The sequence below is a fragment of the Neofelis nebulosa genome, chromosome 5 (genome assembly GCF_028018385.1).
Source record: "Neofelis nebulosa isolate mNeoNeb1 chromosome 5, mNeoNeb1.pri, whole genome shotgun sequence".
Taxonomy (NCBI): domain Eukaryota; kingdom Metazoa; phylum Chordata; class Mammalia; order Carnivora; family Felidae; genus Neofelis; species Neofelis nebulosa.
The window spans coordinates 58,506,952-58,521,411 of NC_080786.1; the positions used below are offsets into that span (position 1 = coordinate 58,506,952).

Consider the following 14,460-nt stretch of genomic DNA (forward strand, 5'->3'; position numbering starts at 1 on the left):
CTAAAACAATTTTCTTTTGGAAAATAAAGAGAAATGTATATTTTTTATACCTATGTACGTTTTATTTTCTGTGTCCTAATTAAATGTACATGCTAAGAAATAATTAAATATGATGACAACTGTTGTTACCTGACTTAAATTTACTAAACATTGGAGAAAATATTGTATACAATTACACAAAAATGTCATTTAAATAATCACTTATTTTAATTATATCTTAGTTATGCACATATATATTTAGTAACTAGTTTATGGTTTTGGCTGATATTTAGCAAGGTAACTAGAATTACTTAAATCTTACTAAATATGTTAAAAAACTGGATTTAGAACGCATTACAATGTACCCTATGGAATAACTTTAGATAGACTTTATTAAAATCATATTTTATACAATATAAGAAACCAACAAAGAGAAAAAACTGTAAGTACAGTGAATCTTAAATCCAGGCGTTAATTTCCTTTTGACAACTGGAATTGATGGTGATCTTCATGACCAGATGATTTCTATTGGTTCATCAAGAATAACATTATTTACTGTCAGATCAATATTTAATATCTAAAAAGAAAGCAAAATGATAATTATTATTTAATCAGAACAATGTTGGGTCCCTTTGTTTTTTTAACAAAGACTATTTCCATAAATAAATTTTCTCTAAGTAACATGATAGTCTTTGTTTCTTTTTTTTTTTTTTTTTGATGAATTTTTATCCCAGAGAGCTCACAACTATTTCACTAATAATCTCACCCAACCTACTCATTATTCAAATAAAAATAAATCTCAGATAGGTGGAATGGTTGTTAAAAGATTGTGGAAAACTAAAACTATTAACCAGTCATCTTGATTTCTATTACTTTACTCTTTCTCCATATTCTGAAACATGGTATTATTTATAATTGCATTAGATAAATCTCTGTGCTTCCTGCTCTCAAATATGAGCCAGTCATCTACACACACAAATTAGATTAGAAATGTTTTCTTTTGCATCAATCCTTAAAGGTTTAGGATGCTGAATTGATTGCCAATAATTTCAATTTTGTTGTGTTACTTTCTTTCACTGGACAGAATCTCAATTAGACCACGTAGGGACTAATTATGGAGGTGTCTAAGCAGCTGTAGTCCATCACATGTAATGTTTTTATGATATGATTTCATTAGACCTTACCATTGCTTTTTCTCCAATACACTCACATGACTTTCTGTGCCTTAGCTCAGAAAGTTTAGATTTAATTATCAAATATGCAAAAGAAGAGGAAGAGAATCAACATTCCTTTACTGCCTACTGAATACCAGGCACTCTTATAGGGGCTTTATAAAATATATTCTTTTCTAAAGCACAACATTCTGGGCAGTAGAAGAATTTAAAAGGTAAAAGTTAAATAATTTTTTAAAATATAAATTATCCAGATTTGAAACTGACCATCTTACACCAAAATCTAACTTAGTTCCTTTTTACCAAAACTGAAAAGCAACAAGTACGTCAGATAGCTTTTAATAGCTGTACAAAAGACAACAAAATGTAACTATTGCTAGGAAAATGTTTTTTAAATAATATGGATAAAGCAATTAAATCATGTTTTGCATATAATTCCCACACCCATGGAGAAGGGCAACCAGGATAAAGAAAGAAATTGACCACTCTCTAGTTTTCCCATATATGTAGAAAGGTTGGAAATAGTAGGCGCTCATTAATATTTGTTTTAATTAAATGAGTTTAGAAGGCACTGCTCAATTGTTAGTAGTTAAAATCTTGGGGCGCCTGGGTGGCGCAGTCGGTTAAGCGTCCGACTTCAACCAGGTCACGATCTCGCGGTCCGTGAGTTCGAGCCCTGCGTCAGGCTCTGGGCTGATGGCTCGGAGCCTGGAGCCTGTTTCCGATTCTGTGTCTCCCTCTCTCTCTGCCCCTCACCCGTTCATGCTCTGTCTCTCTCTGTCCCAAAAATAAATAAAAAACGTTGAAAAAAAAATTTAAAAAAAAAAAAAATAAAATCTTTTGTAATCCCTGAGGTAATGAAATGTTGTAAAATTTCTTGTGAATGGATCTAGAAGTAGTGTAATGAATTTCTCTTTATAAATGATGTGTTTTTATGCCAAATATTCAGTCAAAATCAACTTGAAAAGATATTTGATATGTTAAAATATCTTGTTTGACATTGTTCACCTGATTGTATTTAGTTTTTTTTTTATAGTAAAAGTTAGGAACTTTATTTTTACCAATGTAGTAGTAAATAAAGAGTAAGAAAGTATATATGGCAAATCACCCTTTTTATTCTGATTAAATATTGGGCAGTTCAAAAACACAGATTGCTAATTATGATTGATAACTATTAACTATGTATTCTTGGAGAATTAGTTTTCCTCTTGCAGAACTCAGTTTCTGGGTCTACCGTATGATTAACACTGGACTAAATCAGTGATGGCTTTACCATACAATTTTATAAACCAGTAAAATTTTAAAAAGAAGAAAGATGGGAGTGGAGCATTGTGTTAATCAATTTTTTTATTACCAAGGAAGGACATTAAATATACAAAACTCTAACTTCCCAACCTTGATATAATTTAAAGAAATAAACTTATTTTGATACAAAAATAGTAATTAAGACATAGTTCTGTATTAAAGGGGAAACAATACTTGGCTACAAAACAGTAGTAACAACAAGACAGGTATTAAGTTTCAACTGGATGAAACAATCTTTCAGGTGCTGTGCATCTCTCATGTTTATAAAATCTATGAGGACCTAGGACTGTGGTCCAAGATGTGATTGTTATTTTTTTTTAAGTTGAAGTCAGTCAAGTAACTGGCTATTTTGTAAATTAGGTTCACCTGAAACGACTGGTTGATTCACAGCTACTTATTTTTTTACAGCTACAAAGACAAAAGGTATACACACACACACACACACACACACACACACACACACACAGTTTTAGCAGTGCAGACATAGCCTTATACTTGGGTCATTTATGACAGTTAGCTGTTTTCTAGAATATATGCACTTTGGAATCTACCTTTTCAGAACATAGATTCCAGAATTTAAATTGGAAGGAGCTTAAGAGATTGTTCACTTGCATATTCTTATTTAACTTGAAAGAAAAAAAGACTTAAAATTATTTGTTCAATGTAAAAAACTAATTACTGGCAACATTGGACTATAACATAAAAATCCTGATACCTTATTTAACATATGAACCATATCCTCATACACCTGTGTGTCAAATTATTCATGAGTGCCAACAGACACATCTTGCAAGGATTTCCAAATATATTTTATCTAAGATGTATTAAATGTTTAAATGTAGACATTTTATATTTGAAAAAAAAATTAAATTTTAAGGCACTTTACCATATAGGGACAACTGATTTAGAGGCTTAATGGAAATTTATCTTGCTTAGATTATATCAGGAGAATTGTAACATACATTCCATTAGGTTGATTCATATGACGTGTTACTAAGGATGATAATAACGGCGATAGTTCAGGAAGTTTAATGAATATGAATAAACAACAAAGGTCATAGGTATCCATAATTATGCTTCTTGACGGATAGGAAATATATCCATGTAGGCAAATATATCCATATAGGCAAATAGAGTTTTGAAAAACTCTATTATTAAAAAGTGTGTTTTCCTTTGTCACTTACCTCGTTGTTTGCCTCTTGAGTAAATTTAACTGACTCTTTATTTCCATTATATATGAGATTAACCTCATTAACAGAAGTCTTTCCTTTCCCCCATATGTTGATGAATCCAAGCCTCATTTCATTTTTGTTTATGTAACCATTTTTCAATATAGTGCTTGTCAAGGTATTCTATAAAGTCACAGAAAAAGAAGTAATATAAACCCTTCATTTTCAAAAGCAATTAAATCTTTTAAAATCTATGTCTGTTAACTACAGTGGATTTCATAGTATAGCAAATTATTTACTCACATATTTGAAATGAGATACATTAAACAACAAATATGAAATATGAAAATATAAATAAATATAAAATCTGGCATAAAATTTCAAGTATTATTTAACACAATTGCATACAAATGATCTGGCATGAATACATACCTTGTTCAAATTAAACTGTACCAGGAAATATAAGTCTCTTTCATAGGTGTCTGTAGAGAGAAAAAAAGGTAATATAGTTATATTTCCAAAGAAGAAAAATAGTAAAAACTAGTATATCTTGTTTCTCTTTCCCAGTATAAAGGGTATCAAATACCATCAACACATATCAAATTTTTCTCTAAGTTTACTGAACTTTTTCAAATTTTCAAATATAGTCCAAGAAGGACTAAGATGTGAAGGATGAGTCTCACCAGAGAGGGCTACAGAAGGCCAGGAGTGTGTGTATCTGTATGTAGGAGGGTAACACTAAAGGGTGACAGGTCTAAAATCACTTTAAACACCTCTGGGAGGGTGAAAGAAGTAAAAGAATTAACAGAACTGGGTGGTGATAGTGGTGGACACTTATGGGCCACTTCAATGACTGACAACATAATAATATGTATAAAGGCAAATGAATATGATGGTAACGTATTCTAGTGTCATTTGAGAAACATATTCAGTTGTTAGAGACTATTATAGGTCTACTGAAATACAAATAATAAAACAGGGTTTATATCCATGTTCATCAAAATATAATCTTGCCATATTAAAATCAATTTTTAAAATAATTTTACAGCTTAAATTAAGTACTATTCATCAAACTTTAAGTACTTTATCACATTGCTCTAAGATAAGTTATTTTATTATTCTTATGGTTGAAGAGGAATGTGAGTCCCAGAGAAGTTAAATAAATGGCTGAAAGTAAATGAACTAATTATTAACAAAAGCTGGAAACAAGTCTAGATTTCCCTGAATTCTAAGATTGTGTTTAGAGATAAAACTAAACAAGCACGGGTAAGACAGAAAGGCGAAAGTGGAGACAAATACATGACTGAAACAAAATAACATTGAGGGGTGCCTGGGTGGGTCTGTAGGTTAAGCATCCGACTCTTGACCTGGGCTCAGGTCATGATCTCATGTTTATGAGTCTGAGCTCCACTCTGGGTTCTGTAGTGACAGCATGGGAGCCTGCATGGGATCCTGTCTCTTCCTCTCTCTGCTCCTCCCCCCAAGTGCACATGTGAGTGCATGTACCTTCTCTCTCTCTCAAAATAAATAAATAAACTTAAAAAAAACATTGAAAAAGTAACAAATTTTAATTTCCTCTTCCAACTTATAAATGCCGGCATTAGATTAAATAATTCTCTGAAAATTAGTTTGCAATTAATTTTTCCTACACTAAAATTAAATTATGTTCTGCCTAAAACATTTTTTCTATATGTACCAACGTATGCATGGCTTATTTGATATGTGTTCTGAGGCAAAAATTTTAGTCTTAACTTTTAACTATACAAATATAGCATAAGTTTTTAAGACCAATTGTTTATAGAACCATGAGGTAAAAGAACACAGAAGTGATAACTATTAGGAAGATATGGGCAGTTTTGTTGTTTTTCATAAATAAGAAAAAAATACCACATATGATGTTAGTCAAGAGTACACATACATCTATTTCATTAAGATAAGTAGGGCAGGGGTGGCTGGGTGGCTCAGTCACTTAAGCATCCAACTCTTGAGTTCAGCTCAAGTCATGATCTCACAGTTCGTGAGATCGAGCCCCCTGTCCAGCTCTGCATTGACAGTGAAGAGCCTGCTTGGACTCTCTCCCCACTCCCTGTGCACCTTCCTCACGTGCACTCTATTAAAATAAATAAATAAACATTTTTTAAAAAAGATAAGTAGGACAAAATAAGATTTTACTAATCTACAACTTTATTAGTTAGCATGGTCAAAATTTACTTAATATACATGAGTTTCAAGAGAGGTTTACAAAAGTCCCCCTTTATGTGTAGGGGGTACATTCTAAGATGCCCCCCCAGTGGATGTCAGAAACCTCAGACAGTACCAAACCCTGTATACACTCTGCTTTTTTTTTTTTTTTATAAAAGACTCACCTCTGATATAGTTTAATTTATAAATTAAGAACAGTAATAGATGAACAGTAACTAAAAATAGAACAATTATAACAATATGGTGTAATAATAAAAGTTATGTGAATGTGTTCTCTCACTCTCAAAATGCCTTATTGTGCTATATTCATCCTTGCTGTGATAATGTGAGATGAAAAATGCCTACATGATGAAATGATCATTTCAGAAGTAGGATCATTTGCTTCGGGGCCATGGTTGACTGTGGGTAACCAAAATGGCAGAAAGCAAAACCATGGAAAAGGAGGAAATGCTGTATTTTATCTTTGATTTTCTTTGAGGTAAAAAATATATATCAGCAAAAAATAATACATTATAAAATGTGAATGTACTTAAAGGAGGAAAAAAATTAGTGTCTATCAACTAGATTGATGAGTTTGCTGTGAGAGAAAACTTCTTTGGAGATTCTGATCCACTAAATCCGGACACTCTAAGCATCTGTTGTGTATTGTTGCTGTTTACTCAAGAAATGTCAAGGGATTATCTGAAATCTTTGTACTTAATTATAACAAAAATACTGAGATTGTGCAATATAACCAAAAAACGCTAAATACAATTAGCCAAAATAATTTTGTATGTTTATATAGAGGGATCAAGAAATAAATATCTGAATTATGTTACTTTCCAGTAATAAAAAAAAACTGCCATGAAACTTTAATAGAGTAAAGGTCATATCAACTTCTTTCATCTATATCTTAGTTTGGTAAGTAGAGCTACAGAAAAATTTCTAAGGGGCACGTTGTCTCCTTTGCTGTTCAAAGGAATTAACTTAATTTGTTACATAGTTAAATTCAAAGATTCCAAGACAAGGTTTAAATTATGCACAACTCATCTTTACAACCCTGGGAAGCTGTAGGCAAATTCAAAGTACAACCTGCTGGACCCAGGTGAGAAAGGCTGCAAACTTAGTACAACCCCTGTTTTTGTGTTAATAAAGGTCAGGACTCTAAAAACAGGATTTTAACTAATAGTGGTTGAATTAGTTCACCACTAATCACCTTAAATCACAAAATACTAGGAAAGGTTTTTTTAAAGAGTCTTGATTATTACAATATGATTCTTATATTAATCTTCTGATGTACTTTATTTACTAATAAATAATTCTTATTGTTAATATTGAAAAATATTAACTATGATTCACCTAAAAAGATACAAGATAAATGTCTTTGCTAGTACTGAAAGATCTCTCTTCCACAGATACTTTAATTAGATTGCAATGAACTGCTCCATGAGAACAACGGCTCACCCAGATGTTAGTTTTTATGTGGATTGTGTTAAGTGAATATTCAGATCTCCCATCTAGTAGAGTTGGCATTATTAATGACAGTCAGTAAACCTAATCCACAATGAGTGTTTAATTAACAGCATAATCATCACCTGAAGGTGATACCAGGCCTCTCCCCAAATTAATGGAAATTAAGTGGTCCTCAGAATTTGCATTTTTAATAACCTACTGTAAGTGATTCAGAGGATAATGGTCAGCAAAACACACATTGCTGGAAGCTTGGCAGTTCAGTCTGGTCTTAAGAAATAGTCATAAACATAGATCTAAGTTTAAATCTTTAAAGTTTTCATGTAAAAATATTGAATACAAAAAAATAGCCATGAAATACAAAATCGAACGAGTTTTGTTTCTAGACTATGTCATGTTTTAGTGGCATCCTTTATGCATCACCACGTACACATGGAACATGGCTTTTCAGCTGGGCAGACCTCATACATATGGAATGTCTATCATGAATGGCATGGGCTAACTTCCAGGAGTAAAAGATGATCCATATACAATCTCTGTGCACACACATCTCTTAGATATGCAGATATTTACCATAGGGATCAACTATATTTAGGATAAGAGAAAAGTCTTTAATGTTTATAACACTTTTTAAGTTGGTTCAGCTAATTATTAAATGATTTCAGCTTTGTATAATATTATTAGCTTTCATTCAGCCTCCAAAGTATAGTGGTAGATACATAAAACTAATGTGACATATATGTATGTCAGCAATTACATTTTTCAACTAAATGGAACACTCACCTATACTCTCTCCATCATCCCAAAACAGAGATCCCTGTGCCATCTGATTAGCATCTGCGGCAACAATGAGCTTCATGTAGTTTTGTCGACTAAAAAAAAAGACATAATTTTAACCAATGTTTATACAGTAGCATATGTTTAGTTATGATATGGCGCCCACATAAGTATCCAAACGAAAACAAAGATGATTATCAACTAAGGAGAATACAAACTGTTTTAGACCAATAAAATTAAAGGACTTTCCTTTTGTGATGAGTTACTGGGAACGATATAAACCATAAAATCCTTCACATTTAATAGAAAATATCATGCATGTCTTTTGATCTATTGTAACAAATTGAAAGGAGCCTCACTTATAATAGTTATAACCATGTTAAATTTATTGATATATTTATTTATTTTTCTCTTTGCTAATCCTGTCACTGACCATTAGACATGAAACTATATTAATAGTAATTTTTATTTATTATCATTTAAACCTTCTTTACATTTCCATACATAAATCACTGAAATATCATTGGAAATTATTAACAAGAATGTGAAGAGTAGTATGAAAATTTTAAGTTCTATTCTTGAAATGGGCAATCCCTCCCAAGCTTGTGCCTGCATAGGCCCATTTATGAACTAAATATCTGCTTCCATGCTCACTGTACAAGTGATTTCATTTGATAGCTTCATATTGCTAAGGAAGGATTTCTCAGACAGTTACACTTAGGTATAATTACCTTTTCCAATCACAAATGTTGAAGGTTGTGCTGCCATGGAAACTCCCTAAAATATCCAAAATATCTAGCATTCAAATCTCTACAGCAACTTAATATTTTCCATGTAAAGATGTTAACATGTCTTAGCATGAATTTATATACAAATATATACATAATTTAAATTTTAGTTAGTTAACATATAATACTATAGTTAATACTGTTAAGTTGTTTATATATTATTATATATAGTTATATTGTTATAACTATATATGGAGTTACATTGTTAACTATATATTTTATTGTATGTTAACTAAAATTCAAATTAAAAAAAGGAAAAATATTAAAAAAGCATGTTTTTAAAGCAAACAGTATTGGAAGATAGGGCAGTGTTCTTTTTAAATTAATTAAAGACACACCATTCACAAAAATAAACTCAAAATGGATAAAGGACCTGAATGTGAGACAGGAAACCATCAAAACCTTAGAGGAGAAAGCAGGAAAAGACCTCTCTGACCTCAGCCGTAGCAATCTCTTACTCGGCACATCCCCAAAGGCAAGGGAATTAAAAGCAAAAGTGAATTACTGGGACCTTATGAAGATAAAAAGCTTCTGCACAGCAAAGGAAACAACCAACAAAACTAAAAGGCAACCAACGGAATGGGAAAAGATATTTGCAAATGACACATCGGACAAAGGGCTAGTATCCAAAATCTATAAAGAGCTCATCAAACTCCACACCCGAAAAACAAATAACCCAGTGAAGAAATGGGCAGAAAACATGAATAGACACTTCTCTAAAGAAGACATCCGGATGGCCAACAGGCACATGAAAAGATGTTCAACGTCGCTCCTCATCAGGGAAATACAAATCAAAACCACACTCAGATACCACCTCACGCCAGTCAGAGTGGCCAAAATGAACAAATCAGGAGACTATAGATGCTGGAGAGGATGTGGAGAAATGGGAACCCTCTTGCACTGTTGGTGGGAATGCAAATTGGTGCAGCCGCTCTGGAAAGCAGTGTGGAGGTTCCTCAGAAAATTAAAAATAGACCTACCCTATGACCCAGCAATAGCACTGCTAGGAATTTATCCAAGGGATACAGGAGTACTGATGCATAGGGGCACTTGTACCCCAATGTTTATAGCAGCACTCTCAACAATAGCCAAATTATGGAAAGAGCCTAAATGTCCATCAACTGATGAATGGATAAAGAAATTGTGGTTTATATACACAATGGAATATTACGTGGCAATGAGAAAAAATGAAATATGGCCTTTTGTAGCAACATGGATGGAACTGGAGAGTGTGATGCTAAGTGAAATAAGCCATACAGAGAAAGACAGATACCATATGGTTTCACTCTTATGTGGATCCTGAGAAACGTAACAGAAACCCATGGGGGAGGGGAAGGGAAAAAAAAAAAAAAAAGAGGTTAGAGTGGGAGAGAGCCAAAGCATAAGAGACTGTTAAAAACTGAGAACAAACTGAGGGTTGATGGGGGGTGGGAGGGAGGGCAGGGTGGGTGATGGGTATTGAGGAGGGCACCTTTTGGGATGAGCACTGGGTGTTGTATGGAAACCAATTTGACAGTAAATTTCATATATTAAAAAAAAAATAAATTAATTAAAAAAAAAAAAAAAAAAAAAATAAATTAATTAAAGAAATTTTACTGCCCAGGGCGCCTGCGTGGCTCAGTCAGTTAAGTGTCCCACTCCTCATTTTGGTTCAGGTCAAGATCTCACCATTTGTGACATCAAGCCCTGCGTTAGGTTCTGGGCTGACAGCGCAGAATCTGGTTGGGTCCCTCTCTCTCTCTCTCTCTCTCTCTCTCTCTCTCTCTCTTTCTCTCTGTCTCTCTCTGTTTCTCTCACACACACACGCACGTGCACACACACACACACACACACACACACACAAAATAAATAAACTTAAAAAAATTTACTGGCCAGTATAATAACAAAGGTAAAGTCTCCCTTGGAAGCAAACAATGAACATGTTTGCTTGCAGCCCATTATAAAAGATTGCGGGGCGCCTGGGTGGCTCAGTCGGTTAAGCGTCCGACTTCGGCTCAGGTCATGATCTCACGGTCCGTGGGTTCGTGCCCCGCGTCGGGCTCTGTGCTGAGAGCTCAGAGCCTGGAGCCTGTTTCGGATTCTGTGTCTCCTTCTCTCTGTGACCCTCCCCCATTCATGCTCTGTCTCTCTCTGTCTCAAAAATAAATAAACGTTAAAAAAAAATTAAAAAAAAAAAAAAGATTGCCTAGGTTTGGAGTTCCTTAGCTGTGGCACAAACCTCCTACATGTGTAGCACCTGCCTCAGCATAGGCCACTCCATGTCATCCCCATGGAACTTTGGGGGCAAAGAAAAAAGCAAACATGAAGTTTGTGTCTCTTGTTATGCCTTGAGTAAAACAGACCTTTGTGTCCTACCCAAAATTCATGACACTGTGGCAGACTAACTTACAAAGTAATTTGTAAGCTTTGAAGTAGGGTAAAATCTCAGACCCCTTCCCAGTTCTTGACAATTCTGGCATGACGTATCCAAAATTTAATCTGAGCTCTGTAAACACTTCACTTACCTATAAAATGTGTTTAAACCAGGCTCTTGACATGGTAGAATGTGACCACCACGGACATGTAGGTTTATTTTATATAAAGGAGCTTCAAATTCATTAAATTTTCCTCTGACACCAATATCTTGGCCCTGGAAATGAGATGGTTGGAAGGAAAGAACACAAGCAATAAGAAATGGAATCATCAGCAATATTGGTGTTTGAGAGGTTGCGTTTTATAAATCAAATGATATACTTAATTTATAAATTAATAAAAACTCAAAAACTTATTCAGGAAATCATATTGTTTAAAGCATGTACTTCTTAATTATTAATAGCTTTGAAAGTAATTTACCACTATTTGTTTTTGTGATGCTCACATGAAGAAAATGTGTGGGTTTTGAAAAGTCACAAAAGCTATTCCTGACTTTTCACATACATTATTCTTGGAAAGACTACATCACCTTTAATGATAATTTCATATATTCAATAAAGGGCAATGAACTTTGTGTGTGTATAATGTGCACTCTTTATGGTTATACAGTAAAATAAATCAATGTCTACATAACAAACCATGGGGCATAAATTAACTCTCTTTCACTGTGTGTTAATTTGATTCAGCTGTAATTAGCAAGAACTATCTTACTCTTTTTAAATGTAAAGTAGACCAAATATGTCCCTAAAGAAAAGGCTTGGATCAAATTGTTACTCATTTCCATTTTGTCAATGCCCTAGAATTCTTAACTACTTACCGTATGATAATCAAACCACCGAGCATCAGGGACGTAGCCTGTTACAGTGTCCCTATACTGGAATTTAAAGATATAATCATTGAAAACATATAAACCAAATACAAAACTATTTTGTGAACAAAAATGTATGATAGAACTTACAGGTTGCAGTACAGGGGTAACCATAAACGCTGGACCCCACAAGAACTGCTTGAATATATCCCAGGTTAGCTTGTCATTAAAGAACCTTGACAAAATATTCACAAATAAGTAAATCTGAATATCATAAAATAATTATTCAAATCACATTTTGCAGTATAGACTTGTGTGGACTGAAATGAAAACCAAACTATAAACAAATCAAAAACAATTCTATCAGTTAGGATTTAATGTGCAGTAATTAGCACATTATTTTATGAGTAAATCTAGATTATAACTAAATTTACTTCAAAATGCAGAGAATGTCTATAAGACCAGCTGAATGAGAAACCTCTGAAGAGAACTCATAGAGGTACAAATATTAACTGTGCCTCATAAAAGATCAACAAACTAGGAAGCAAAAGTTGTAAGTACTCTGGATGAGAATTGTTAAACAGGTGTGCTCTAACAACCTTGATTTGGTAATTCAAAAAGATTTTGCTTATCCTACTTAAAGCTTGACTGAATGGTGCATTTAACTTAATATATTTCTGAATTTCAGATACAAATGGTTGGAAACACCAGAATCTCTTTTTCATAGTTTGAGAATAGTCACTATTAAATAACCACATTTTTTCTCTAATTGAAATGGAATTGCACATTTTTGTTTGTTCTTTTGTTTTTGTCTTGCTTTGTTGTACTATAAACTGAGATTAATGCCAAATGGGACTCTGAATTTACTCCATGAACCTCCCATGGGAACAAAGGCCCAGATGTTCTCAACAGGACAAGAGTCTGCATAGTTAATAATAATGTTTCTGGTTGGGGACTCAGTCCAGAGCTGATAATTTGACTCTGCTGGGAAGTAAATAGGGAGAACACAAGAGGGGAAAGTCTGGAAATAAGAGAGGCAAGATATTAATAAAATTTTATCAAAAATAAAGAATGGATTATGGTAGATAAATTAATAAAGTAACTAGAGGCTGATATGAATCTAGGAATACCTATTATTTTTTAAAACCCTATTCTGAGAACAGAAGGCATACTGATCAACTTATTATTTTGTCATTTTGCCTTGTGTATTATTATTTATTTTAGTAAACATGTGCCGTATATTTTTACTGATTTATCAGTTGTGCAATCTAACAAATCACCTCACTCAATTACTCTGGTAATATAAGGTACATAAGAAGTTAAGTATGATTATTTCAAAGGTTTTTTGTACTACTTTTAATTGTGTTGTTTTTGTGACATCAGCAATCAGAATTGTCTTGTATTTGCCTTAAAAATAGAACAGGCTAAAATTTATGCAACTATGCTCCATAGAGTAGATTTCAAGATTTAATCATGTATCAGTTTGAGCTTTAAGAAGTGAATCCTAGGGCACCTGGGTGGCTCAGTCGGTTAAGCATATGACTTTGGCTCAGGTCATGATCTCATGGTCCAGGAGTTCGAGCCCTACATCAGGCTCTGTGCTGACAGCTCAGAGCCTGGAGCCTGCTTTAGATTCTGGGTCTCCCTCTCTCTGCCCCTCCCCCTGTTCACCCTCTGTCTCTTTCTCTCTTCCTCAAAAATAAATAAACATTAAAAAATATAAGAAGAAGTGAATCCAAAACAATTTTCTAGGAAGAATGTTAGAACTGTTCTAGGGTATTCTATAATACACGTCCAAGATGAGGTGAGATGGTTTTCTTCAGTAAGGTGTGTGTGTGTGTATATATGTATATATATATATATATATATATACACACCATATATATATGTATATATATATATATATATATACACACACCATATATATATGTATATATATATACCATATATATATACCATACACCATATATATATGTATATATATATACCATATATATATACCATATATATACATATATATCATATATATATATACCATATATATACATATATATATAGATTTAATTAATTGCTCTAAACTTCAGTTAATCAAAGCATAATATAAAGATAATATTACTTGCCTCCATTTTTAAAAGTCAATACAATAAGTATGTAAATCTAAATTAACTCTAGGTGTACAGTAGTTATTTCTAAGTATTATTACTTTTTAATAACTGATTAATGTTTCATTTTTAATAACATCCTGATTATCAATAGACTTATTTATGTAAATGTTTATTAACTGATAATATATACTAAAATAACAATGAAAAAGTTTCCAGTTTCAAATATTCTATACTATGAGAGATTATTGAGTAAATTAAATGAAACCCATTTCTTTTTGGCAGGAAATAAAATGT

General features: G+C 32.9%; 1 protein-coding gene across 4 annotated transcripts in view; it reads right to left on the reverse strand.

Moving 5' to 3' along the window:
* Positions 1 to 353: 353 nt before the first annotated feature.
* SI (sucrase-isomaltase) overlaps positions 354 to 14,460 on the reverse strand; it is a 159,636-nt gene continuing 145,529 nt past the window's right edge. For all 4 annotated transcript variants that reach the window (XM_058730407.1, XM_058730409.1, XM_058730411.1 and 1 more), the window contains 7 exons: positions 12,212 to 12,296; positions 12,071 to 12,127; positions 11,346 to 11,470; positions 8,060 to 8,148; positions 4,058 to 4,107; positions 3,641 to 3,808; positions 354 to 556 (listed from right to left, as the gene is read on the reverse strand). In XM_058730407.1, coding sequence (XP_058586390.1) covers positions 488 to 556; positions 3,641 to 3,808; positions 4,058 to 4,107; positions 8,060 to 8,148; positions 11,346 to 11,470; positions 12,071 to 12,127; positions 12,212 to 12,296 — 643 coding nt within the window. In that variant the 3' untranslated portion in view covers positions 354 to 487. The remainder of the gene's footprint in view (positions 557 to 3,640; positions 3,809 to 4,057; positions 4,108 to 8,059; positions 8,149 to 11,345; positions 11,471 to 12,070; positions 12,128 to 12,211; positions 12,297 to 14,460) is intronic.